This window comes from Pristiophorus japonicus, chromosome 4 (assembly GCF_044704955.1).
Source record: "Pristiophorus japonicus isolate sPriJap1 chromosome 4, sPriJap1.hap1, whole genome shotgun sequence".
Taxonomy (NCBI): Eukaryota; Metazoa; Chordata; class Chondrichthyes; family Pristiophoridae; genus Pristiophorus; species Pristiophorus japonicus.
The window spans coordinates 185,053,510-185,080,386 of NC_091980.1; the positions used below are offsets into that span (position 1 = coordinate 185,053,510).

General features: G+C 44.6%; 1 protein-coding gene across 2 annotated transcripts in view; it reads right to left on the minus strand.

The window, feature by feature from the left end:
* Positions 1-26,877, minus strand: part of smoc1 (SPARC related modular calcium binding 1) — a 305,052-nt gene that overhangs the window by 58,948 nt on the left and 219,227 nt on the right. For both annotated transcript variants that reach the window (XM_070878895.1, XM_070878894.1), the window contains exon 10: positions 9,595-9,700. In XM_070878895.1, coding sequence (XP_070734996.1) covers positions 9,595-9,700 — 106 coding nt within the window. The remainder of the gene's footprint in view (positions 1-9,594; positions 9,701-26,877) is intronic.

The following is a 26,877-nucleotide window of genomic DNA, read 5'->3' on the forward strand; positions in this document are numbered from 1 at the left end:
TCTCCAGTTTTTTTTGTTTCTATTTTAATCGATGTTAATATTGTCAGTGTACATTTGAACATTGCTATTTTGTCTTTCCTAATTTTTAAATAAGTCATATTAATTGATCTTTCTCCTCCCTACCTTCTCCCTGTATTAAAATCAAGATCCATCACACAGCTTCCTTCTAAAACGTAATAGCCGGGAATTTGCCATCATGTGATCGTCGCTGATCTTGAAGAAAGCTGCCCACAAAGATCCGCGATCTCGATAGTGAAAACTTTAGCTTTCTCAACATTAATTTGATTGTAGCGCTATCTATAGGGCATCTCCAGTGTACAGTAGCAGTGATGTCATCAAGCTGTCTAAGCTAATTATATTAAAGAATATGCAGGCTACAAACCAGGAAATAAAAAGCAGCCTTTATCATTCACTTTTAAAACATTTGATAGAGAGTCAAATAAAGATTGGGACATACACATGGTGTTAAGGTAGAAGCTGAAATATCATAAACAAACTTTAAACATTTTTTTTTATTATTTTAAAAATCTAGTAATTTTTATCATAATGGAGAAATTTAACATTCCATAAATATAAAATTTGATTTTCAAGGCCAGAATGATTGTTTAGTAGTCAGTACGCCATTAAAACCCCAGTTGTTTAACAGCGATATTAGGGCAAGTTTTCATTAGTTCAAGTGATTTGGGGAGTTCCATAGTGCAGCCTGTGGTGGAGCAGGGAATGACTGACTGCAGGTTCAGGATTCCGTGTTTATCTGCACATGCACTAAATCCTGAAGTTATGGTCAGTTTCAGAGGGGCAATGACGGCGAACGCTGACAGTTTCACTATCATTACCACCGCAAAATCCAGGCTATACTTTCCAGGAGCTCAAAACTGTAGGGGCTGAAATTTGCCCTTTCTACAAGGCCTCTGGTCGCCTGAAAGCAGCGGCCACGGGTCGGTGCGGAATGGCCGCCGAGTCTACGTGGAAAAATTACCCTTTCTCAGGTTTGCAGTGGTGTAGGGGACCGCTCCGCCCATTTTCCCGCTGTGGCATGCATGCGCCGACCCCTTACTGACTGGCGGGGACCCCTTCCGAAATTGCCCCTCGGAAAATTGCCCCTTTCCCGGAATTGCCCAGCGGGAGCGGTGCCGTCGCCAGTCGGTGCCACTGATAGCTTTTGCTGTCCATACATTCTCTGTGGCTTGGCGGTGTGGCCGCTCTTAAAGGGGAGGTGGCGCTGCCGGCAACACAATGGTATTTTTTTTTGTCAGCCGACTGCCAGGCCACCCCTCTTAGGAGCCGGGCCGTTGGCCTGGCCAAAACCCTCCCTGGTGGCCCAGTGTTTGTCACTGAAGTAGCTGCAGAGTTTGCAGCAGCCCTCCCCGTTAACTGAAGGGGAGATATGTTGACTGTGCTGATGACTGCTCGGGGCGACGGATCCAATGCAAGGGCACTTCCACCCCGAGCCCCCAAAAATTCCTGAAAATACTGAATTTCTTTCAAAAACGGTAGTTGTGTCCCATTTTGGGAAGGGCTCCATTTTGGCCCCAGAACTCTCTACCTTGCTTTCATTCTTTCTGGAACTGTCTTTAAATCCAAACTTGGTTTCAACATACTACATCCTGATTTATCTCATCATCTCTCTTACTTTTCTCAACCCTGGTAGTGGCATCCATTATCATTGGTTCTTCACCTTATTTACTCAGTTTGAAAATAATTAAACTGGAGTGGAAATGTGTTCTACGAAGTAGCCATGTACCTGTACTTCTAAATGTCAGGTGAAGAACCTGTCGATTGATTGGTCCTCCCCAGTCTTCACTTCGGCAGGGTAAATAACAGGCAGCTGACCCAATAGCGCCCACAGTACATCCTCGCTAAAGTTGAAAATTACCGTCACATGTGTTTCATACTCTTAAATCGTTACCTCTGGTGTCCCCCAAGGATCTCTCCTTGGTTCCCTCCTATTTCTCATCTACATGTTGCCCCTTGTCGGCATCATCCGAAAACATAGCGTCAGTTTGAACATGTCCACTGATAACACCCAGCTCTATCTCACTACAACTTCTTTCGACCCCTCCTCAGTCTCTAAATTGTCAGACTGCTTGCCCGACATCCAATTCTGGATGAGCAGAAATTTTCTCCAATTGAATATTGGGAAGACCTTGTTTTTGGTCCCTGCCACAAACTCCATTCCCTAGCCACTGACTCCATCCCTCGCCCCAACTTCTGTCTGAGGCTGAATCAGAGTGTTTGCAACCTCGGTGTCCTATTTAACCCTGAAATTAGCTTTTGACCACATATCCGCAGCATACCTAAGATTGCCTATTTCCACCTCCATAACATCGTCCGTCTCTGCCCCGTCTCAGCTCATCCACTGCTGAAGCCCTCATCCATGCCTTTGTTACCTCTAGACTTGACTATTCCAATGCACTCCTGGCCGGCCTCCCACATATGTATAGATTTACATAGTCTACCTATGTAAACTAGAGGTGATCCAAAACTCGACTGCCCGTGTTCTAACTCGCACCAAGTCCCCCTCACCCATCACCCCTGTGCTCGTATCAAGCAACGCCTCGATTTCAAATTTCTCAACCTTGTATTCAAATCCCTCCATGGCCTCGCCCCTCCCTATCTTTGCAATCTCCTCTAGCCCCACAACCCTGCCACTCTACCTCTCTTTCCCCCTTCAAGAGCTCCTTAAAACTTACTTCTTTGACCAAACTTTTGGTCACCTGCCCTAATTTCTCTTTATGTAGCTTGGTGTCAAATTTTTTATATCATAATACTCCTGTGAAATGCTTTGGGACGGTTCACTATGTTAAAGGCGCTATATATATATATATATATATATACACAAGTTGTTGTTGTTAAATGGCAGTTTTGTAGTAGCTGAAAGATCTGGTGCAATATTCAACCTCCTCTACTGATAATCTCGAAAAAAACTTCCTTCAGTGCTTCAGAGAAACATAAGAAAAAAATGGATGCAGAGTCAAAGAAGGAGCTATGAGGAAAGAATGACCAAAAGCCTGGTCAAAGAGGTGGATTTTAAGGAGAGTGAGGTGGAGAGGCAGGATTTAGGAAGTTAATTTCAGACTATAGGTGGCTGAAGGCACAGCCAACAATGATGAGACAAAGGAGTATGCACAAGAGGCCAGAGTCAGAGGAATAGAAGATTTGAACGAGGGCTGGTAGCTGGAGGAGGTTACAGATATACAAATATACAGGCGAGGCAATGAAGGGATCGAAACAGAAGGTTCAGAATTTTAATTGCAAGGTATTAGGGGACTGGGAGCCAAGGTAGATCAACGATAATGTGTGAGCAAGACATGTTGCATGCTAGGATATGGGCAGGAGAGTTTTTGAGGAGCTGAAGTTTACGAAGGATGGCGATGAGAGGCTAGCCAGGAGAACAAAACCTGGAAAACATCCAGGCTTGGGCTGATAAGTGGCAAGTAACATTCACGCTACACAAGTGCCAGGCAATGACTATCTCCATCAGGAGAGAGCCTAATCACCTCGCCAAGACATTCAATGATATTACCATTGCCGAGTATACCATCAACATCCTGAGGATCACCACTGACCAGAAGCTCAACTGGAACAACCACATAAATGCCATGGCTACTACAGCTGGTCATGGGCGAGTGACTTGCCTCCTGACTCACCAAAACCTTTCCACAATCTACAAGGCGCAAGTCAGGAGTGTGATGGAATACTCTCGGGTGGGTGTGGCTGCAACAGTACTCACGAAACTTGACACCATCCAAGTCAAATCAGTCAGCTTGATCAGCAACCCAATCACCACCCTAAAAATTCTCTCGCTCCACCACAGGCGCACCGTGGCTACACTATCTACAGGATTACCGCAGCAACTTACCAACGCTTCTTTGGCAGCACGGCCATCCTGACTTGGGACATTTATCCTTCATTCAAGTAAACACTAAAACTGTGTCCCTTTAAGGCTACAGAGTCTAACTGCTGTTGGGTAAGCATTAGGTGAGCCCATTAAGAGTATAATTGTTATTCAAGCTGCAATTCGAAACTCTGGCTTTGTTTGTCCTTTTCTTTAAATTAGCACGGTCAATTAAGAGAAAGGACTTGCATTTATATAGCAGCTTTCACAACCACAGGAGGTCCCAAACTGGTTCACAATCAATGTAGTACTTTTGAAGTGTAGTCTGTTGCAATTTAGGGATACACGGCAGCCAATTTGCACACAGCAGGCTCCCATAAACAGCAATGAGATAAATAACTGGGTAATCTGAGCCTAGGATGCGAGAAGGTCAACAGGCCCATATGTGATCCCCTCGTGGACTCTACAGATAACTGCAGTCTCTATGAACATGGATTTTACCCCACCCATTTCCTTGCCTGAAGGAAAGTTCTGCATAAATGATTCCCAAAGATATTCAAACTAAACTCCAGAATAGGTATCTACCCTCAAATCTCCACTGTTTAAGCTAATCTGCTGCTGTCCATCCACCATTAGAAGCCGTGTCTTCAGCTGCCTAGGCCCTATAACTACATAGAAACATAGAAAATAGCTGCAGGAGTAGACCATTCGGCCCTTCGAGCCTGCACCACCATTCAATAAGATCATGGCTGATCATTCACCTCAGTACCCCTTTCCTACTTTCTCTCCATACTCCTTGATCCCTTTAGCCGTAAGGGCCATACCTAACTCCCGCTTGAATATATCTAACGAACTGGCATCAACAACTCTCTGTGGTAGAGAATTCCACAGGTTAACAACTCTGAGTGAAGAAGTTTCGCCTCATCTCGGTCCTAAATGACTTAGCCCTTATCCTTAGACTGTGACCCCTGGTTCTGGACTTCCCCAACATCGGGAACATTCTTCCTGCATCTAACCTGTCCAGTCCCGTCAGAATTTTATATGTTTCTATGAGATCCCCTCTCATCCTTCTGAACTCCAGTGAATAAAGGCCCAGTCGATCCAGTCTCTCCTCATATGTCAGTCCAGCCATGCTGGGAATCAGTCTGGTGTACCTTCGCTGCACTCCCTCAATAGCAAGAACATCCTTCCTCAGATTAGGAGACCAAAACTGAACACAATATTCCAGGTGAGGCTTCACCAAGGCTCTGTACAACTGCAGTAAGACCTCCCTGCTCCTATACTCAAATCCCCTAGCTATGAAGGCCAACATGCCATTTGCCTTCTTCACCGGCTGCTGCCTCTCAGCATTTTAAACACCAGGGGGCGAAATTGCCCCGCATCCCATTTGGAGGCCGTGACCATCCAGGACCCGGGACATTTATCGCCCAGCCCGGAAGTTCTGCCCCCCCCCCACCCCCGGCATGCAATTCGGCCTCCCCTTCCCCACGCCCCCCACCCCTCAACAGAGGCGGAGTGCTATCGGAGGCGCTCAGCGTCCATGGAGGGTGTGCTCCCAGGGTGACAGAGTGGCGCTGAGTCCAGCGCCATGCTCCGGAGCTCAACAGTCCGCCGGCAACATTGGCACTACGTGAATGTTCTGCATAGCGCTGATGCGACAGAATGCCCCTCCCGTTCAATTAAAGGGGAGGGCAGCTGTGCACTCTGCAGTCCCTTTGGTGGCCGCCACTGGCCCACCAGGACGACTTCGACTAGGCCAACAGCCCGGCACCCATAAAGAAGTGCCGGGCTGCCGGCCCAGTTGAGGCGAGGGCCGCCATTGTCGGCCCGACAGATGATCCGGCTGACAGAAATATATGGCAGCGAATGGCACGACCCCCCACCTCCGGGGCAATTTCCCCGAGGGCGCTATCGTACCCTCCCCCGGGCGATAACCTCGTTGTGCTCCATTAGTGCCTCCCGGAGGTGCTAATGGGGCTATAAAAAGGGCAATTTCACCCCCAAGGTTTCTGTTTCCTTTTGTCTCAAAAATGCTGGAAATCTGAACTAAAAACAGAAAATGCTGGAAACATTCAGTAGGCCAGGCAGCGTCTGTACAGAATGGAAGGTAGGGTTAACATTTCAGATTGTGACGTTAACTGTACACAGGTGCAAACCTGACCTATTGAGTATTTCCAGCATTTTCTGTTTGTATTCTAAATGTGGTCTCACCAATGACCTGGACAGTTAGAACGTCACTTGTTGATCTATTGTCAAATACTTTCAAGCTGCACCCAAGTATTTGATTAGACTAAAGATGCCAAATACTTTCCCACAAGGAGGAAGGATATATTGGAGTTACATAAGGTCACTGTTGCGCAATTCCTGGCAACTGCAACAACATTGAGGGAGGCCTGGGATCTGGTTGGAAGGACATCCAAGCTATCGGCTCCCAGGCCTCTGTTAATAGCACTATGAGTCAGAACAGCCATTGGAACTGGCATAACCCTCCTCCCCTCTGCCTCTCCCAGGTCTGTATAATGTACATAAGTTAGCTATTCCTCAAAACTGCAAGTGTTAAATGAAGTTAAATCCAGTCCTGGATTAGCAGAAATTTTCTCCAATTGAATATTGGGATGACCGAGCCATTGTTTTCAGTCCCTGCCACAAACTCCGATCCCTAGCCAGTGACTCCAACCCTCTCCCCAACTTCTGTCTGAGGCTGAACCAGACTGTTCGCAACCTTGGGTGTCACATTTGACCCTGAAATGAGCTATCGACCACATATCCGCAGCAAGACCGCCTATTTCCACCTCCATAACATTGCCCATCTCTGCATTAGCCTCAGCTCATCTGCTGCTGAAGCCCTCACCCGTGCCTTTGTTACCTCTAGGCTTGACTATTCCAATGCACTCCTGGTTGGCCTCCCACATTCTATCCTACGGAAACTAGAGGTGATCCAAAATTCAAGTGCCTGGGGCCAAAATTGCTCCTCTTCTTATGGCCTGTTACCACCGCAATCGGCGGCCACACTGCGGAGTGGAGTGGACGCCAACTTTTCGTGGAATGGTCGCTGATAGCCCAATTGCCCTCCCGAGGTTTCCCGGCGATGCCCCGATACCACCCCCCCCCGACCTCCCACCGGTGCTGCTGATCCGTGGTAAGCGAGTTCTCATCGTGCGCACTGACGATCTACCTCCCCCCCCCCCCCCACCCGCCCGCCCGGCGGTGCCAAAACCTGTTTTTTCCCGGTGGTCCAGTGAGGCTGTGGCCTTCTGCAATGGCGGTGCGGCTTCCCTTAAAGGGGAGGATGCACTGCCGCCATGTTTTTTGTTTTTGTCGGCCAACTGCCATGTCAGCCCGACAATTGTGCCCCCAGGTTCGGCCAGGCCACCAAAAGACAGCATGGCATCCCCTCTTGGGTGCTAGACCGCTGGCCCGGCCGAAACCTTCCCTGGTGGTCCTGTGGGCCAAAGTTTTAAAATCGCGAAGGCTCTCCCCTTTAAGAGAAGGGGAGAGCTGTGGTGACGTGGCGCCATGATGATGTCATCGTGGCAGTCACTCCACACCGTTCCCAACTTCCGCCCCTCAGTTGTTGTCACCGCCTCCTGTAAGAGCAACTTCTGAATCCAAGTAATAAAAAAACAACAAAGAGCGGAATGTCGCTCAAGTGGCTACCTAATCCGCAGCTGCGGTAAAAACCATTCAAACGAGGTGCGTGCGCCCTGTTTCGGGCGGTGGGGCGGAAATTCCTATCCCCGTGTCCTAACTCGCACCAAGTCCCGCTCACCCATCACCCCTGTGCTCGCTCACCTACATTGGCTTCTGGTTAAGCAACGCCTCGATTTCAAAAACGATGAGAATTATTTTAAAATCCCTTCATGGCCTTGCCCCTCCCTATCTCTATAATCTCCTCCTGCCCCACAAACCGCGCCCCCCCCCACCCCTCCCGAGATGTCTGCGCTCCTCTATTCTGCCCTCTTGAGCATCCCTGATTACAATCGCTCAACCATTGGTGGCTGTACCTTCTGTTACCTAGGCCCCAAGGTCTTGGAACTCCATGCCTAAATCTCCCTGCCTCTTTCCTCCTTCAAGATGCTCCTTAAAATCTATCTCTTTGACCAAGCTTTAGATCACCTGTGCTAATTTCTACTTATGCAGCTTGGTGTCAAATCTTTTAACCCGTAATACTCCTATGAAGCGTCTTGGAACATTTCGCTACCAAAGGCGCTATAAATACAAGTTGCTGTTGCTAGATACTTAAGAAGCAACAGTATGAAGGACCACAAAGAGAGCACTGGAGATTGGCTTTGAAGGAATCAAGAATTTCCATGGTTAAGTGACCTACTGTAGTTCCTATGGGGCTGAAATTCGGCTTTGACAGTGGCGCAAAACAGGCGATGGTGAACTGAAAACCCGTTTACACTTTGCCCGAAATGGAAAAGAAACTGGGATGGAGTGTAAAACGGGCGGCTGATTGGCTATTGTCCCGTTTTATGCTGCCGCCCATGAGGAATTTCACCCCCTATGTTCCAGGTGATTGATGGAACATTGTGCTACAGCAAGTTGCATCATAGCTGTGGGGTGAAGATGTTAATGTTGTGTTTCCCCATCTTGACGTCTCGCAGGCTGGTACAGTCCTACCGCTCTGTGATGAACTGGCTAGAAATGTGCGGAGGTGAAGAGATATTTAGAAACAGAATCCTCCACATGTTGTGACGCTGCCAAAGAAACAGTGAGAATTGTGTTTGGTTGTTGTAAAAATAATTACTTTTTTTCTGATAGAGAATAGTTTGGCCATATACATCTGGGATATTTGGTAATTTGGAGAGATTACCTACAATTGCATACAATATTTGATTAAATAGCACATACTTGTTCTTGAATCTGACCTGATTGAATGGTGAGTTTTCACAGCATTACATTGCCGCTCAGGATCCTGCTAGACATGTAAAATGTTACACAGTCAACCCCAGTTAGAACAACCTCTAAACATGGAACTCCTTTTATGATGAAAACTCCCAAAGCAGTTGTTCTTTCTAAGTTATATGCAAATCAGAGGATGGCAATGCATTGCCTTTTCTATTGTTTGCGTTCTAACATGGAGAGATGCAAAGTGCTGACAAGTGTTCGAACTGGGGAGAGTTCTCAGGACTTCACTTGTGGAATATGCTCCTTATTCCAGTTTCTCTTGAGTGTATTCTACTAAACTGTACATTTGGAGAACTAATATACTGATTTTGGATCTAAGGACGAATTGAAGTACAGTTAGAAAGCCTTTCTCTCTACACACAATGGCACAAGCAGAGCCTTATGTTATAAATGCAAATAGACAAAAGCACCCAGACAAAAAGCACCCAGGTGTCTAAACAGGTCATATTTACCTTCAACGAGTATTTTCTGTGCCACATACAAAAGGATTGGACACATAGTGGGTAATTTTAACCCGCCCTAGAGCGGACGGGGAGGTTAAAAATTAAGCAAAAAGGAAACCCAACCCTAGCCCACCCACCTGGTTTTAACGGAGGCGGGTCGAAGGGCGGGCGAACAATCCGCTCTCAGGAGGCAAGTCGGTCACTAGATATTTTAAGGAGGCTGTGTGCCTCCATTTTAACTGAAGTTTTTTTTTAAAACTTCTGCAGGCCGGGATTCCCAGAGCAAGAAAGGCTCCGTCACCGTGCGGGCTGTGAATGTTTGTCACACTGGCTGCTTTCAATGGAGAGTTCCCAGGGTCAGCATCCTCCAACGCTTCTCCCACTCACTAATTGGCTACATACCTTCCTCCTGCGGCAGGTGCTGGTGAGTTGATTGCTTGCACCATGTCTGTGGTGAGAGCGTCCAAGACACTCGTTATGAACTCCAACTTCTTCGCTCCGGGGCAACCTGCAAAAGGTGAAGGGTTAACAGTAATAACTGCAATGGCAGCTAGTGTGCTTGAAAAGTAACATCTTACACCGTTTACCTGGCCTGTGGAGCTGTGATTTATTTGTAATCATTTCCTTTCCATGCAGAAGTGATTTCTATGATCTGTATGGCCTGGGGGTGGGGGGGTTGAAAGGGTCAAGGTGGCACAAATCTTACTCCACTGTCATCGGATTCATCGTATTCCCAATTAAGTCATGTAACCGTAAGGTACAAATTGCTAGTAAACTACAAAGCAGAACCTGTAACATCAGGAACTAAGTGACTCGTGCACCAACCAGACTTATGAATTATGTTATTCCCAGCATTACTGGACCGTCTATTTCATCGGCTGTGATCTAACTTCTCACTGTTCGTCCTCAATTCAATCACACATCTCACATACATGGAATTCTAAATCCTGTTCTCATCCACAGCCAATCAGACGTCACCTCTTTAGCCTTCAAGAAACTTCTTGCTTAATTAAAATCTAATTGGGTGATTAAAAAATAAATAAAATAAAAAAAGACACTTTTCCTCTTCTCTCCATTCGCACTGCGTTGAACTAATTTATTTTCCTCAAAGACCTCAGGGCTGAGGAATTACCCACCTCCCTCAGTCTTCCCGCAGTCTACAGATTTTTAAAACCTCAGCCTGACATCACCTAACCACTGCTATCTGATTTACCCCTTCTCTCTGACAGTTTTCAATAATGGTGGTATTGTGCACTGTCGCCCTTCGTCTAGATTTCTCAATAAATAAATCTTTCATTTTATTTAACCAGTGATGCTGTCACACATTAATATTTAGTCAACATAACTTTGTTTGGCTCACATAACAGAGCTTCCTGACGGCACCTAGCCCTTAATTGCTATCATCGTCAGAGGTAAATGGACCAGGGACTCAGTACTCTTTTCATAACAGCAAATACAGGAGCCATTGTAGTCTGAATGTCAACACTGTACTTAACCCGCTCACATTCAGCAAAGCCTGCCTGTAGTCCACTTACATCAATGAGCATATGTATAAACGGTGATATTTGCAGTTTCGAAGAATAATGCTAACAGCAACAGTCAAATTAAACCTTTATTCATTGGCACCCTACATACTTGTAATAGTTCAAAGGGCCCGAAGCAAACCAAAAAAGTCTGTGACATCATTGCTTTTGAAGAGATAATAGCCTATCAATTACATCATTAGCTTGGCAACAGGGCTTCTTATCATCTGGCAGAAGGGCATTTTGATTCTTTATTCAAAGGGTTCCTTTTGTACAAGAAAAGAAGCAATGTAACAGTAATAGCTTGTAGGTAGCAATGCAGGAGTGGTTTTAGCTGGGGGAAAGGAGTTAGCACACAGAACAGGGACAGCTGTACAAAAACATACACCATCAATCTTGCACATTAATAGTATTGGATTACAATACGATACTGTGCGCATTTTATTTACAAGGCTCCGAATCTTCAGAGCCCATAAAGCACAATAAATGACAGCAGGCAAAGCAGCTTCCCTGGTTTGAAAAAGTACTTTTAATTCTGAGCGTCTGCCTGCAATAGTTGCGTGATTTTGCCGTACTGAGAACCTGTGTAAGAGAATTGCTCTGGTTGGTAGAATCCTAGAGATCATAATTTTCTTTTAAAATTAACATAAAGACTTCATACTATGGAATCTATAATCGGAAACTTTATGCAGTCAGGGCACCCTTAAATTAAACTAGATAATAATAGCTGACTCTAAAAAGGACAAGCGCTGTAATATTTTCTTAAGCCACATGCTCACTACCCAGATCGTGCTGCACCTGCTTAACCAGCAGCTCACGCCTCATTTCTTGTTGGGTGTGTATATTTCTGGTTACCATGACATGAGGGGTTGTCGTGTTGCTGGAGGGGATGAAGAAGAGAGCAGCGAGGCTGATCTCCAATGTGAGCAGGATAAGCTATGGGAAAAGCTCAGGTTTTCTGCCTCAGAAAGCAAAGTCTCAGAGCGGAACTTCGAGGGATATACGATACCCAACTGGATTTAGACAGTAAACCCAGAACAATACTTCTCTGATATGCCAGGGCATGAGGACTATGCATACAAGTTCAAAGTTGTGTAGGGCACGTTTAGGACAGGCACAAAAAGAATTGTGGACAGTGATCAACAGCTTGTTGCCAGGAGCAGTGGGAGGAGCTAGGACACTGGGCTCCTTTAGGGAACAGCTAGATGCTGGAATGGGAAGATGGTAGTTTTGGTATTCTAGAAGGATGAGATTAAATTAGCTGAAGGTCCTTCTTCATTCAAACCTATCTTGTGATCACCTTTACCTGTAGCTGATCTCCCATCTTGGACGAGATTCTCTTAATTCACTGCTCACAGCCAGCCTTGTATTAACACGAGGCCCTTCTCATCAACAGTTCATGTCAGGTCATGTTTTTCACTCTCTCACCAGTAGCTAATGTTGCATCCTCCATACTGGAACGTCACATCCCATTTCAAGTTCTCATCCCTCAGTGCCATTTATGTCCACTCTATGCTGCAATCTCCTCTCAGCTCACATTTCATCTCATATTTCATACCCTTACTCAACACCTACCTGACTATAAACTATCTTGAAAGCATCACCGATTTCTATAGGTAGCCGATAATGTTTACAGACTCACATGATCCCACACATCAATATTTTATTGCTAAAGTTTCAGTGCTCCATCTACTGAACTTGTCTTCCTTGCTGTATGTACATACAAGATGTAATACTGTGTGTGTGTATATAATATATACATTAGCTCTGCTTGCACGTATACATTGACTTGTATATTAGAGACTATTGTCTGATTTCCCAGATACACCTAGACTGTGCAACTGTGTGAACTGATAGCAGGGGCAGAATAACCAATGACATTATCTAAAAATTATTATGCCATCCACTAAAAGGCATACACTCAACGAGGCACCAGGACGAGAATCACTCTATGTGATTCATCAAAGTATGTGTTCCTAGCAATGTTTATATGCCTTCATATACAAAGTATAACTGCATTTAACTGTAGTACCAGCCTTGGCTCAGTTGGTAGCAAGCTATCCTTGAAGGCTGAAGGTTGTGGGTTTAAGTCCCACAGCAGAGACATAAGCATAAAAGCTAGGCTGACACTCTCGTGCAGTACTGAGGGAGTGCTGCACTGTCAGAGGTGCTGTATTTTGGATGAGATTATTAAACCGAGGCCCTGTTTGCTCTCTCAGGTGAATGCAAAAGATCCCATGGCTCAATTCTGAAGAAGAGCAGGGGAGTTCTCCCTGGTGTCCTGGCCAATATTTATCCTTCAACCAACATCACTAAAAAAACTGATTATCTGGTCATTATTGCATTGCTGTTTGTGGGAGTTTGCTGTGCGCAAATTGACTGCTGCGTTGCCTACATTTCAACAGTGACGACACTCCAAAAGTATGTCATTGGCTGTAAAGTGCTTTGGGATGTCCTGAGGCATTAATGTGCTCCGCTAATCAGACTTTCACCAACAGCTCAAGTTCCAGAAGGTATCACTTCCATGCACTCGATCAAGATGCTTTTCATTACTGACTAATTTACGAAGTGTACATATTCCTTTATGAGGATCTTTTACGTCCACCAGAAAGGACAGACGTCTTGTCTGAAAATGGGCACCTCCAGCAGTGCACTGGCAGTGTCGGCCTAGATTTTGTGCTCAAGTCTCTTGTATTGGACTTGAATGGAAAGAGAGGAAGCTGCAGTTTTTACTCGAGACCTAAATTTATAGTACATGTACTTTAAGGGTCTCTATATTATAAAATCTAAGATGGAGGTTTCAAATTGGGCAAAAGTTCTGCTCTCCCTTTTATAAGAGCCATTATAGAAGCAGGGTCTGCTACCAGTTTTAAAGGGGGAAGAAAATTTAGTTGTAAAATTACAAAATCAACCACGAATAACATATTTTTTAAAATTTTAAACCAAGGGGGCGAAATTGCCCTTATTTATAACTCCATTTGCTCCTCCGGGGCGCTCTAATGGGATGCAACAAGGTTATCGCCCAGGGGAAGGGGTCGATAGCGCCTCTGGGGAAATTGCCCCGGAGGTTTGGGGAGGCATTGTGTAGTTAGTGCCATGCCCTGCGATTTGCACCCCGGGCCGAAGCACACCCGGCGATGATGTAATCAACGTGCACATCGATCCCATTGCGCCCCGCGGGCGACGAAGATGGCACCAGCCAATGCCTCGCGGGTTGCAAAGCTGGCAGACATCCGCTGCAGGGCGTCCCATAAAGGGGGGGCCATTGGTGCCACGGGCCGCCATATTTCTCTGCCAGCCGACTCTTCTGTCGGCCCGACAATGGTGGCCCTCACCTTGACCGGGCCGCCATCCTGCAGCCCACACTCCATTGTGGGCGCCGAGCTGTTGGCCTGGTCGAGGGCGTCCCTGGTGGCCCGGCGGCAGCCGCCAAAAGGATTGCAGAGCACAAGGTGGCCCTTCCCTTTAACTGAAGGGGAGGGGCATTCTGGCGGGTCAGCGCGACGCTCTGTCGTTGCCAGTGGGGTGCTGGGCTCCAGAGTATGGCGCTGAACTCAGCATCACTCTACCATCCCGAGAGCGCACCTCCACAGACGCGGAACGCCTCCGATAGCGCTCCATTTCCGTTGAGGGGCGGAAGAGCTGAATTCTGCACTGGGAGGGTGGAACTTCTGCGCCGGACAATAAATATCCCACCCCGGACGGTTGTCGCCTCCAAACGGGGTGCAGGGCAATTTTGCCCCTAAAAATTATAATTGAAAAATGTTAAATTCTACGGGGAAAGAAAAAGTATAAAAGGGAAAGGTTTAAAGGATTAACATGAAGCCGGAATGTTATATATTGGAAAAGAACTAAATACATTTAAGGGTAGTTATATGTTGAGGTGTTTTCAACCCCACTTACACTATATTAAAATGTGCACATTCATAAAGGCTGACATGGTGTTTTTCTAGCTGTGAGTTTAGAACAAGTCCAGATTTGTAGGTGCAGCATCAATACTGCTTCAGTACAATGATTCATGTTCAGATCAGGGAGGCTGAATATACATCGGTTTCCTATCAACTACACTGATGTTTACAGGACCATCGAGCCGCACCTGTGCGAGGGGCTGGAGTAACACAATTTCTAATGAATTCAGTCTTTTATTGTCAGAGTAGAATTAGCTCATTACTGCAAGACAAACGTACCCAAATGTTGTATCACGATAGTGCGGCACAAAAAGCCGCAGCCAAGACCTTTCCCTCAAAACATGTCAGCTGTACTAAATCCTCTCTTGTGTTTTGCCATGCAAGAGGAACGCTCCACAATGAGTGAGCTTTCTTATCATGTTTAGCTTGAACGAACGCAGCTGGTGGAGAGAACATCAACTAATACGACATCAAACAGATGTGGATGGGTATTGTATTGAGAGGACAATTCGGAGAGGTGCACCTGAACAAACTGACCTGGGCATAAGTGATAATTCTGTTCAGCAAGCTCGCTTCTCTTGTACTCACTCTGAACAAACTAAGGGGATAAAGTTAAGCAGAACAATAGCAGCAAGATACTGGTAATCTGCAGGCCAGACATCACACCACACTCACTTTGTGATTTTTGGAAGAGCCCTTATTTAGTTCTCCCAAACCTCTTTCGAGTGAAACATTTTTATAACATTTTAAAGCTATTTCTTTGGTGCATGTGTTGGTGTACTGATAAGCAATAGAGCTGGGAAATGGATTGTTGAAATTTAGCCAGCTTTAAAGATAGGTTCACTGGGTAATTGTACTCATGGCTTTGTCCTACATTGCCCCCACGTTAAACTGGAATAATAAGTTTTACATTAAGCATGGAACTTCTCATTCAGTGTTGCCAGCTTTAACTACATTCTACAGACATCACACAGGCAGATTTATTGAAAGCTTTCCAGTAGAGCACTTAAGCCAGTTTTAGGAGACCCCATTTTCTCTATTTCCCACAATCCTCCTTATTGTCTCTCTTGGCAGGATTTCATTTTACGAAATTTATTCAACATCTGTGCAGGATACTGAAGTTACAAAGTAACTGATGGCGTTTCCATCTGTTCAATTTCTGTTAATTCTTAAGTCAGGAGTGTGAGCGTTTTGTTTTCATGGGCTGTGTAAGTATGTCGCATAGAACCGTGAAGGCCACGTATGAAGTCTATATCCATGTTTCCCTTCATTTGCATATATCTCAAGTTGCTGATACTAACAGTTCTTGGCGTTTCGATTTTGGATTAATTCGCCAATGAGGCAATAGCACAAGGAGGGCTCTTTCCAAACCTATACGTCAACAAAATTCAACCAACAACAATGGCAACTTGCATTTAAATAGTAAATTATATTGCATTTATAAACAGGGCAAAACCAATGAATAAGAAATATAATTGCAAATAGGGCCAAGTTGCCTTGGCTTCAAGGGTTAGATTCAAGGGCTCGGGGATCTCAGGTGTCCCCGGGGCTGCAGTTCGTCACCCCTGTCGTCAGTTGACAGCAAAGTAGTTGGGTTGTTGCTCCCACCAAATTCTTTTCATCTAGGATCAGCAGCACGAGGAAACTTTACCCCATCATCAAGTTATCCTTGATTTCAAACCATTTGCATTTTATGGAGCTTCCGAATTAGAGTCATGTGGGGGCTTGTAAAGCTATGAAGTAAAAAAAGAGCTACTTGAACCGAACTGTAATAACCCCTATGTGTTCACTTATATGCAGTCATCTCCTTGCTACCCTGCTTCCCTCCTTAGGTTCCTTGTCTATTCTACTCAGAGATCAAAAAAGTAACTTTTCCCAAATAACTGTTCTTCCCATAAATGTAAAATATGTCAATAAAACAGCCTTAGGAATCACCAGTTTCTACAGAATATTTTTAAAACCACGACACAACAATGTTGATACTTTCAATCCCTGTTCACCAGCACAGGCCACTTAAGCTGAAAAATCACCACTGTAAATTCACGCCTCCATCCATACTCTCTAAACTGAAGTGATCAGAACAATAAACACAGGCCACCTGACTACGTTCCAGTGTATTAGTAGCTCAGTTGAATCCTTTGTAGTCGCGAGTGTTCTTGGGTTTCAGTAGCTACTAAAAGCAGATTCTATAAACCTTCTGTACTGTTATCTCAACAGCTCAAACGCCATGAAGTATGATGAACACATGACAAGTTCATTTGGGGGCTAGAACTTCCTGTGTGATGCCACCATTCGACTCCTATATATTCCAACAATGCAGTTATTGATCTTGGCTGTGGCAGGTGGGCAGAAAATTGGGACGATGTCCATTTGCCCTTCTGTTGGAAACCCTTACCGTGCTTGTGTTCAGTCTCATTTCAGTGCATGACAAAGGAATTTGGTTGCACTGGAAAGCTTGATGAGATTGTTTCCAAGGGAAATTGGAACAGATAAACTATGATATTTTTTTATTTCTCTGCTACTGACAAAGTATGGGAAATGTTGGTCCAACTGGAAAATCACTTAACGATGTATCCTGAATGAAAAGATTAGAATAAGAAGTGTAGGTTTAACGAGGCCTCCGTGCAAGCCAGCAACCATAAGGGGTCGGAACGGTTAAAATGGCTGAAGAGCCTCACTGTGGATTTAATGTGGTAAGAATAACATATGAGGGTAGAAATTCTCGCTGGCAGGTTGGGGGAGAAAATAGTGAGCTTGTGAGCTCAGCAGCCCTTTACTTGTTTCAGGAAGTAACTGACCTGCTTGTCCATCACCGTGCTTTTTCTCTCACACACTTTGAACAATGGCTTTGTTCCACAGGCATATGGTATTCAAATGATGACACAGAGAAGCTGCCTATGTGTTTCCAGTTTACCAGTGTTAAACCTTATTCTTTTTAAATGGACATTTGGGGCTAGCAAATTCATCGCCTGCCAGGAAGGAATCTCTTAGAAGGTACAACTCTTATTTATACAGCATCTTTAAAATAGAAAAATATCCTACGCCACTTCACACAGATGCAAACATACAAAAATTGGCATCAAGCAAAAGGAAGATAGGAACATAGGAACAGGAGTAGGCCATTCAGCCCTTCGAGCCTGTTCCGCCATTCAATGAGATCATGGCTGATCTGCGACCTAACTCCATGGGGCCGAAATTCAGGGTCCGAATTAGGCTCGTTACGACCGTTTTGCAGCGGCCATGCGGCGGAATCGAGTGGCCGCTGTGTTGCAGTCGACGGGCCGCCCTGACCCAAATTTAACTCGGGGATTTTTCAGGTGGTCCTCAATTCCATCCCACTGCTGCCGACTGTCGCAGGCACATCATCAAAACGCGCACCACCGCTCTCCTGCACCTCCAGAATACTTCGACCCAAATTCAAGTCAAGAATTCTTTGTCCCACCGTGCGGTGCCCCCGACAGCTTTCCCTGTCAGTGCACCTTCTGCTGACTGTGCGCGGCCCGGCAGCGCAACGGCCCTTCAAGGGGAGGGCTCACTGCCGCGGCCACCATGTTTTTATTTTTGACGGCCGATTTCCCGATCGGCCGGCAAAATATTGCCCACAGGTTCAGCCGGGCCGCCAACAGGAAGCCTATCACCCCCTCTTGGGTGCCAGGCCGCTGGCCCGGCCGAAACCCTCCCTGGTGGCCCAGTGGTCAAAGTTAAAAAATGATAGATTCTCTCTTTTTTAACGGAGGGGAGAGAGCGTGGTGATGCACATGCACTGTGATGGCACCACCGCTCAGCCGCTGAGTGACAGCAGCGGCGACTTGATCCTGCCCCAACTTCTGCCCCTCAGCAGGTCTTATCGCCGCACTTCCGCCCCCACTATGATCGGCTTCAGGGCCGACGTCAAAAAAGGTTCAAAGTGCCTAAAATCGATCCAGAATCTGCCTCATGGCTCCCGGAAGTAAAACTAGGTAAGAAATCGTTAGTGCACCAGCTTTCTGGCTTGCCTGAATTTCATCCCCCATATACCCACCTTTGGCCCATAATCCCTGGGTTAACAAAAATCTATCAATCTCAGATTGAAAATGAACAAATGATCCAGCATCAGTTGCCATTTGAGTAAGAGAGTTCCAAACTGCTGCCTCCCTTTGTGTGCGCCAATTGTGGGGCAAGGAGGGGGATGCATAATAGGCCAAAGTCAGAAGAAGGCGGAGTTCTGTGGAGTTGCAGGGCTGGAAAAGGTTACAGAGTTATGGAGGGGAGAGGACATGAACACTAAAATTAGAATTTTAAATTGGAGGCTTTGGGGGACAGGGAGCCAATGTATGTCAGCAAGCACGGAAAATTGGATGAGCAAGATTTGCTGTAGTATAGGATTTGGGCAGCAGAATTTTGGATGAGCTGAAGTTTATAGAGCACAAAGGATGAGAGGCCATTCAGGAGTGCGATAGTTGAGACTGGAGATGACAAAGAAATGGATGAGGGTTTCATCAGTAAATGGGTTGAGGTGGGCGATGTTACAGAGGTGAAAGTAGGTGGCCATGCTAGGAAGGTGTGGGGTTTGGAAGCTCAGCTTGGGGTCCAATAGTACGGTAATTAGCAAACAGGTTTAACCTGAGACAATGGTTGGGGCTGGTGATGAAATTAGTGGCAAAAACAATGGATTCTGTCTTCCCAATGTTTGAACTCTAGGAAATTGTGGCTCTTCTAAGACTGGATGCTGAACAAACAGTTTGACAGCATAGAGGCAGTGGAGGAATCGAGAGAGCTGGTGGGGAGGTCGGTGTCATCGGCATACATGTAGCAACTGACTTCCCTGCCATCCCATTGTTTTTCCCTGCCTTCCCGTTGTAAGATAAGAGCACATTGAAAGCAATCCCATTTCATACAAGATGATAATGAAGATCAGAAGCAGCATGACAGGGAGATCAGATGGCACCACAGCTAGTCTTTTCAACCCCCCCCCCCCCCCCATTCTGCTACCAACTGTATCTACAGACCCTACAAAGGCATTTCAGATAACTCTTTTCTAGAGAGGGTACCCCTCTAGGGTAGGCCTTTGCCTTACTGCATGCATTGCCACCTCAAGGTTACCATCCGCAAATATGCCAATGTGCAGTCTGAAAATCTCAATGGAACAGAAACAGTGCGAATTTTGAATCAGCTTCCCTTCTCTATATACCAGGTGAGAGCCCTTTAAATAGCTGCAGCAGTACTTGAAATTTCCTGCTGGAGCTCCCACAAACAGCCCACTGTGTGGTCAGGAATTCACCAGGAATAAGCAATTAAGTTGAAATGCACAGATTCTGGCGAGAATAGCAGTGCACTCCAAGTAGGGCGGGACTTCTCCCACCATTCCCCATCGAGCAATGCACACAAACCGGAAGGTTCACCCTACGATCAAGGGGAAAAAAACCACCTGGAACTGATAGTGCATCAAATCCATAGCAACAGGGTTCATCAAAGTATTACTGGTAACTATTGGGAAATTTATTCGAAGACTTAATCAGCACCAGACCAGTAATTAGAAATATACCAAAATAGCAGCTAAAGTGGAAATTCTAATCTGTGACTATACCTATCTAGATGAGACTCGGCGGCTATTCTACACCGATCCATGGCTGCCGCACAGGCCTTATAGAAAGGGGCAATTTCAGCCCCTACAATTGCCCACCGTGTCTTTAGACTAAGGAGAACAAAAATAAATAGTAACCTGGCTAGAACAATTAGAGCTTTCAAGACTGAAGTCGATAGATTTTTGTTAGGTAAGGGTATCAAGTGATATACAGCAAAGGCAGGTAAATGAGTTGAGGTGCGGATCAGCCATGATCTAACAGACAACATTTACGACTGAGATGAGGAAAAATTTCTTCAGAGGGTAGTGAATCTTCGGAATTTTCTGCCCCAAAGGGCTGTGGATACTGCGTCGTTGTGTATATTCAAAACATAGATCAATAGATTTTTGAATATTAAGGGAATCAAGGGATATGGGGATAGTGCAGGAAAGTGGAGTTGAGGTTGAAGATCAGCCATGATCTTATTGAATGGCGGAGCAGGCTCGAGGGGCCGAATGGCCTATTCCTGCTCCCAATCTTATGTTCATACTTGAATAATGGTCACCTGGACAAGTTGGCTGAATGCCACTGCTACCTGCGAAATGTGCTATAGTAAGTCAGGACAGGCAATAGCTAAGATGCACCTTAATTAAACCAATTTGTGCATTTTACTGACATTAGCCAATAAATAAATCAGTTCCTACTACCATTATTTTGTTCAAATAAATTCAGCTCGTGGCAAATACTGAATAAGGTGCAAGCACAACAAACAATTCACTTTGTTATCACAAATACAATACACACTAATCTGCTTGAGGTAAAGATTATTTTCCAGACCTTTACTTTTCAACTTATTTTGGTAATAACAGTCTTTCAAATTTCACTACGATTTAAACAATCCTCTCATCTATGTTTCTCTACCTCTTTTATTTTGGTTCTACTTTTATTTCAATCAGCATTTAAAATAAAGACCACTACAAGAATGTCTTTCCAAACAAAAAGTCTGGAAACTTAAGGTCCATGTGAATTTGAGTCTAATAGCCAAAAAGGAAAAGAAATCTTCAATGCTTGTGTTACTTGGGCCTGTGCCTTTAACCCTTTTGAACACAGGATCGTGGCAGGAACAAGGTCCCAGCTGATGTGATTGGCAGTCATACACAGGCCCTTAGTGACCAATTCATTGACCCGACTCTCATTTCCTTCACAGAACCTTTAGAGCAGCCCGAATGGCCTCATTAATGAACTGTTATTCGGAAATGTAGCTCCTGGGAGCACGGCCCCGAGATCCCAGTTCCTATTGTTCCTTCCATTGCTGCTCCTAATCAAGGCCCTCACATTTACAGGTGAGAGGCAATCAGGCAACGTGCAGTGCGCATGAAATTATGGACCTCCAATGTTGCTCGGTCAACAGAGGTCGTCAATGTTATGCTGGAGTACTGCTAATGGCATTTCATCAACATAATGGTACCTCTGTAAAAGGAATATCATGGTGTATGTTTGGTATAAAATTCCTCAGCCATGATCTTATTGAATGGTGGTGCAGGCTCGAAGGGCTGAATGGCCTACTCCTGCACCTATTTTATATGTTCCTATGTTTCTTGTTATGGCGTACCCAATTTGAACTCCAATGCTTGAGCTTCACTGAGACTCTCAAAATAAGAGGCTCGGCGGAGGAGGAGAGCTGTGTCATGTTCAGTTGTTGCTGATAGCGTCAGCTGTGGCTCAGTGGGTAGCACTCTCACCTCTGAGTCAGAAGGTTGTGGGTTCAAGCCTCACTGCAGAGACATGAGCATGAAATCTAGGCTGACACTCCACTTCAGCACTGACTTACCCTCTCGGGTGGATGTAAAAGATCCCATGGCACTATTTCGAAGAAGAGCAGGGGCGTTCTCCCTGGTGTCCTGGTCAATATTTATCCCTCAACCAACATCACCAGAAACAAATGATCTGGTCATTATCACATTGCTGTTTGTGGGAGCTTGCTGTGTGCAAATTGGCTGCTGTGTTTCTTACATTACAACATTGACTATACTTCAGAAGTACTTAATTGGCTGTAAAGCACAATGGGGCATCCTGAGGTTGTGAAAGGCGCTATGTAAATACATGTCTTTCTTTTTCTTACTATTTGGCTGTGATATGCTGTTAGCATTGTAGAGGAAGACAGCAGTACAAAGCTAACTGCGATGATTCCAGTCTTCAATGTCCACCTGAGCACCATGCCAACAATATTTTGAACATGTAAGACTTAAACTTAAACTTAAACGCCTTGGGACGTTTTACTACATTAAAGGTGCTTTATAAATGTAAGTTGGTGTTGTTCAACTGGCAATGGGATCACTCTGGTCTATGTACAGAATGCCTAAGTGGTGAAATTCCCCTTTTAACAGCAGATGGAAGAATGCCTGTTTTTCTCACTAATTAATGAGCTGCTAATGTAATCTCATTCTCGGAAATTGCATATTTCAAAGCTATGTGTCTCTGCGATTTCTGTCAGTGCGTCGTTAATTTTTGGTTGAGAAAGGAATGTCACCTTCCCCCTCTCGTCACCCTAAAGTCAGTCCGACAGCTGTTTGTTCTAAATCAGTTGCAATCTTGTGTACGTTGTTCGAAGAGATTGCTTATTAAATTTATAGTACATGTCTTTATATTGGTGAGCAGCACAAGAGATTACTGAAGTCCAGGATGCTTGACTTTGACCTGCATAATTCTGTACTAATAGTCCCACATTTCCCTCAACACAGTCCTGTGATTTACCTCAAGGAGCAGTTGGGGGTTACGTTGCAGCATTGCAGCAGGGATCCTAGGCTCCACTGAAAGTCTCCTGTTGATATCATAATGCACTGTTCGTGAATGCTGTATTTACTTGACTCTAAATAAACACATTCCTGAACCTATCACAGGATTCCAATGTAGCAAGCTATGACACGTTCAATCCCTCGCCACACAAATTAATTCAAGTAAAATATTTAAATAGCATCGGAAAACACAATGTCCCCAATTATTTTCGAGTGCACCCACAGATCCATTCCACCCCAAACTGCTGTGTGAAAAGAGCAGCACGTTGTAAAAGACTTTGTATGAAAGCTTGTGTTTTACATGGCTTTCGTTTAAATGGAGTTGCTGAGTGTCTAGTTTAATAGGAGGGAATGCAAAGAATTAATGACTATTTGTACCTACAAGGCACCCTGATCCGCCTAGAAAAGGCCTTAGTCGAATTGCTGCACTTTTATCGAGATTCAAATTATGCTTACAAACTACCCTCTCAACTGAATCACAGAGACCAATCAGGTGTGAATCGGATCTGGATGGCTAGGTTCCTGGAGTCTATCCATGCTCTCACACTGCTACTTGTGGCTTTTGGAAAGGTAGAACCTGTTTGAGGTGGATGCAATTAAAATATTGCTTCTAGAGTTGGTTGAAAGTAAGTGACTGACTCAATGTAATACCTGTGATATCCAGCCTCATCACAATAACAGGTAGAAAAGACTTTTGTCATAATACCACACCTCGCTTAGCTAAATCACAGCCACCTGTTCAACTTCATCCTCAATGCTTTCACATGATTGGAATAAATGTGCACCAAGTAAAAGTTTCCAAGCTGTATATCTATGTTCAGTATGCCAAACAAAATGAATGGTTCCACAACCTGTGCAGAGGTAAGTCACCAAACAGATCAAGTAACAAGACCACCAAAGGTGTTGTGTAGATGAGTGATTTCCATTAGAGATTAGAATACGTCCTGGAAAGGTACATTACCTGAAGAACAGCTTTGTAGAACATCTGCAAAGACTTTACATTTACAGATAACCAGTTAGTGTGGTCTAGTTTCTTCCCGGGAAGTCTTAGTGAAGCGCCAATAACCATGGAGAAGGAGACTACAGAGTTGAAAAGAGTAGAACAGAAGGCTCTTAGAGGGCTTGATACTGCGAGACTGTTTCCCATGGCTGGAGAGTCTAGACCCAGGGATCAGTCTTAGGATAAGGGGACGGTCATTTAGCACTGAGATGAGGAGAAATGTCTTCACTCAGAGGGTTGTGAATCTTTGGAAGTATGTACTCCGGAGGGCTGTGGATATTCAGTCGATGAGTATATTCAAGACAGAGAACAACAGATTTTTGGGCACTAATGGAATCAAGGGATAGGGCGGGAAAGTGGAGTTGTGGTAGAAGTTCAGCCATGATCTTATTGAATGGCGGAGCAGGCTCAAGGGATTGTATGGCCTCCTATTTCTTATGTTAAGCTAAGTTAAGTAGTGGTTAGGTGACATCAATGTTGGAGTTTAAAAATCTACAGGTTATATGAGGAAGGGAACAGTGAGGAAGACTTGTATCAGATTTCACCTTTACACTTCAGCTTTTTCTTCAACACCGTTTCCTTGTATAAATTCCTTGGTGACTCCATAAGCAAACAGAGCCTCTTATGAACTGCAACCTGAACCTTTATTCTTTGCCGTTTTTTAATTAACATGGGCCAGATCTAATAATTAATCCCGATCATGGTAAAGTGATTACTGGAGAACAAGTAGGGTTTCCACTATGTCTCCATCATCTCAGATGTCTAATATAATATCACTTCGCAAGACCATTTTATACTGTTCTGGATTTAATTACAAGTAAAATGATACCGAGAAGCAAAAACACATAGGAAACTACTACGCAGCACAATACTTACACAAAATATTTGGAAACAGTCCACCAGAAGTTAATAAATCCAAATGCTACCTCCTTATAGTCTCCTGGAATTTAATAGCTCCTTCGGACAAGGTTGCAGTGCTTTTTCTTTCTTTCGTGCAGAATTCACAGTCTTTCAAAACTAGGCCATAAATATAAGATAGTCACGAATAAATCCAATAGGGAACTCAGGGGAAATGTCTTTATCCATGGAGTAGTGAGAATGTGGAACTTGCTACAAGGAGTAGTTGAGCTGAATAGCACTGATCCATTTAAGGGGAAGTTAGATAAGTAAATGAGGAAAAAAAACAGAAGAATATGCTGATAGGCTGAGATGAAGCAAGGTGTGAGGAGGCGCGTCTGGAGGATAAACACCAGCATCGACTAGTTGGGCCGAATGGCCTGCTTCTGAGCTGTAAATGTAATGTAATTCTATATAATATGGTGTATGTGGAGTACATAAGCCGCAAGCACCCCACAGCTGCAAGCACCCCACAGAGTCTCGACTTCTTTGCCATAACTAAAAACTAGCAGCCAGAACTACAACATTTAACCTGTGGGACATCTTGAATGTGAAATCATTTTCTTTTGACGTGTTCAAACAAACACAATGTTAACAGTCTTCACACCTTGGCCAACACTGGGATAATGACTTGCAATAGTGGTGTTTACTTTTGCACATGTCCTCTAGACTATTTTTACATACAGACCACATCAGAAATTACATCTATTGTCATGCTGCCTACACTAAACTTTTAAGCCTACTGCCCCAGTTATTAAACAGAATCACCTTTATTAGCTTACTAACGGATTGAAACCCAGCCTAATTAATGCAATAGTGACTACACTTCAAAAGTACTTAATTTGGTTGTAAAGTGCTTTGGTACATTGTGAAAGGCACTATATAAATGTGAGTCTTTCTTTTTCTTTCTTCTTCTTTCTTTGTGGCCTGGAATATGAACCCATATGATGGCTGAAACAAACACACTTGCCAATATTTGTCAAGCAGTTTGTCACTTATAAATGCAAGTCTTTCTTTTCTTTTTATCTGTCTTCCATGCTATATTAGCAAAGAGAAAGCAGCCCCCATTGTAGCCCTCCTCCTTGAAACTGCATGAAACTAAAGACCAGAAATTCCTATTTCTGGCCACATCCCTCATGCCCTGTTTGTACTTGGACACGTTTGGAATGTGGCTCTCAACATCCAGAGATTTTCACTCTTGGTGAAATCAGCAGGTTCCTGCAGCCTGGAAAATGTCATCCATAATTTAGCACTAAATGCATCTGGAAACACCCAACCCTAGTCATAACAAGCTAACCTGATACCATACTGTGCTCTGCTCGGTTGCTAAGCAAACTATGACAAAGAGAGCTCCCTCTTTTTAAAAGGAGCACCACCTTTGTGGAAAAAGACTTGGAAACTTGGAAATGCCATAATAGCTAACAATGTTTTAAAATTCATCATCTTGAACCTTCCACAGGACATCATTGTGACAATAATAATGCACGGTTCCTATGGGGTTCGCCCTCCCTCCAAAAAGGACATTTTTGTCAAATGCTTTTCCAGGAACATCGGGCCTCCTAATCTATTAGGTCCAACACATGGTGAGGAACAGATAAGAGACAACTCCCCAAGGTTAGTCTTGGCATTAAATTCATGATCAAGCAATGCCATTCCACAACTGATTATTTTTATTATATTTTGTTCTTTCCAACTAAAACCTACAGCATCACTATCATGCATTCATTTTGCTAATAATTAATAACAAACACTATGGGGGAGATTTTTACTGGCTCCATGGAGCGATAGTGTGCTAAAAACTGTGGGGGAAATGTACTGAACTGTTTCCGTTCTCAATTCGGCCAACTCCACCCTGAGAGGGACCTACAAATGGGTAGCCGGACTGCCTGCCTGTTTCAGGTGACAGGCCCTTTCATATGAAAATCAGGGTCATATAAGATGCACAAGACCCTGATTGCCATTGTGAGAGACAATTGGATGGAGAGTGCCCAATTTTACCCAGTGGTACAGCTGATGGAC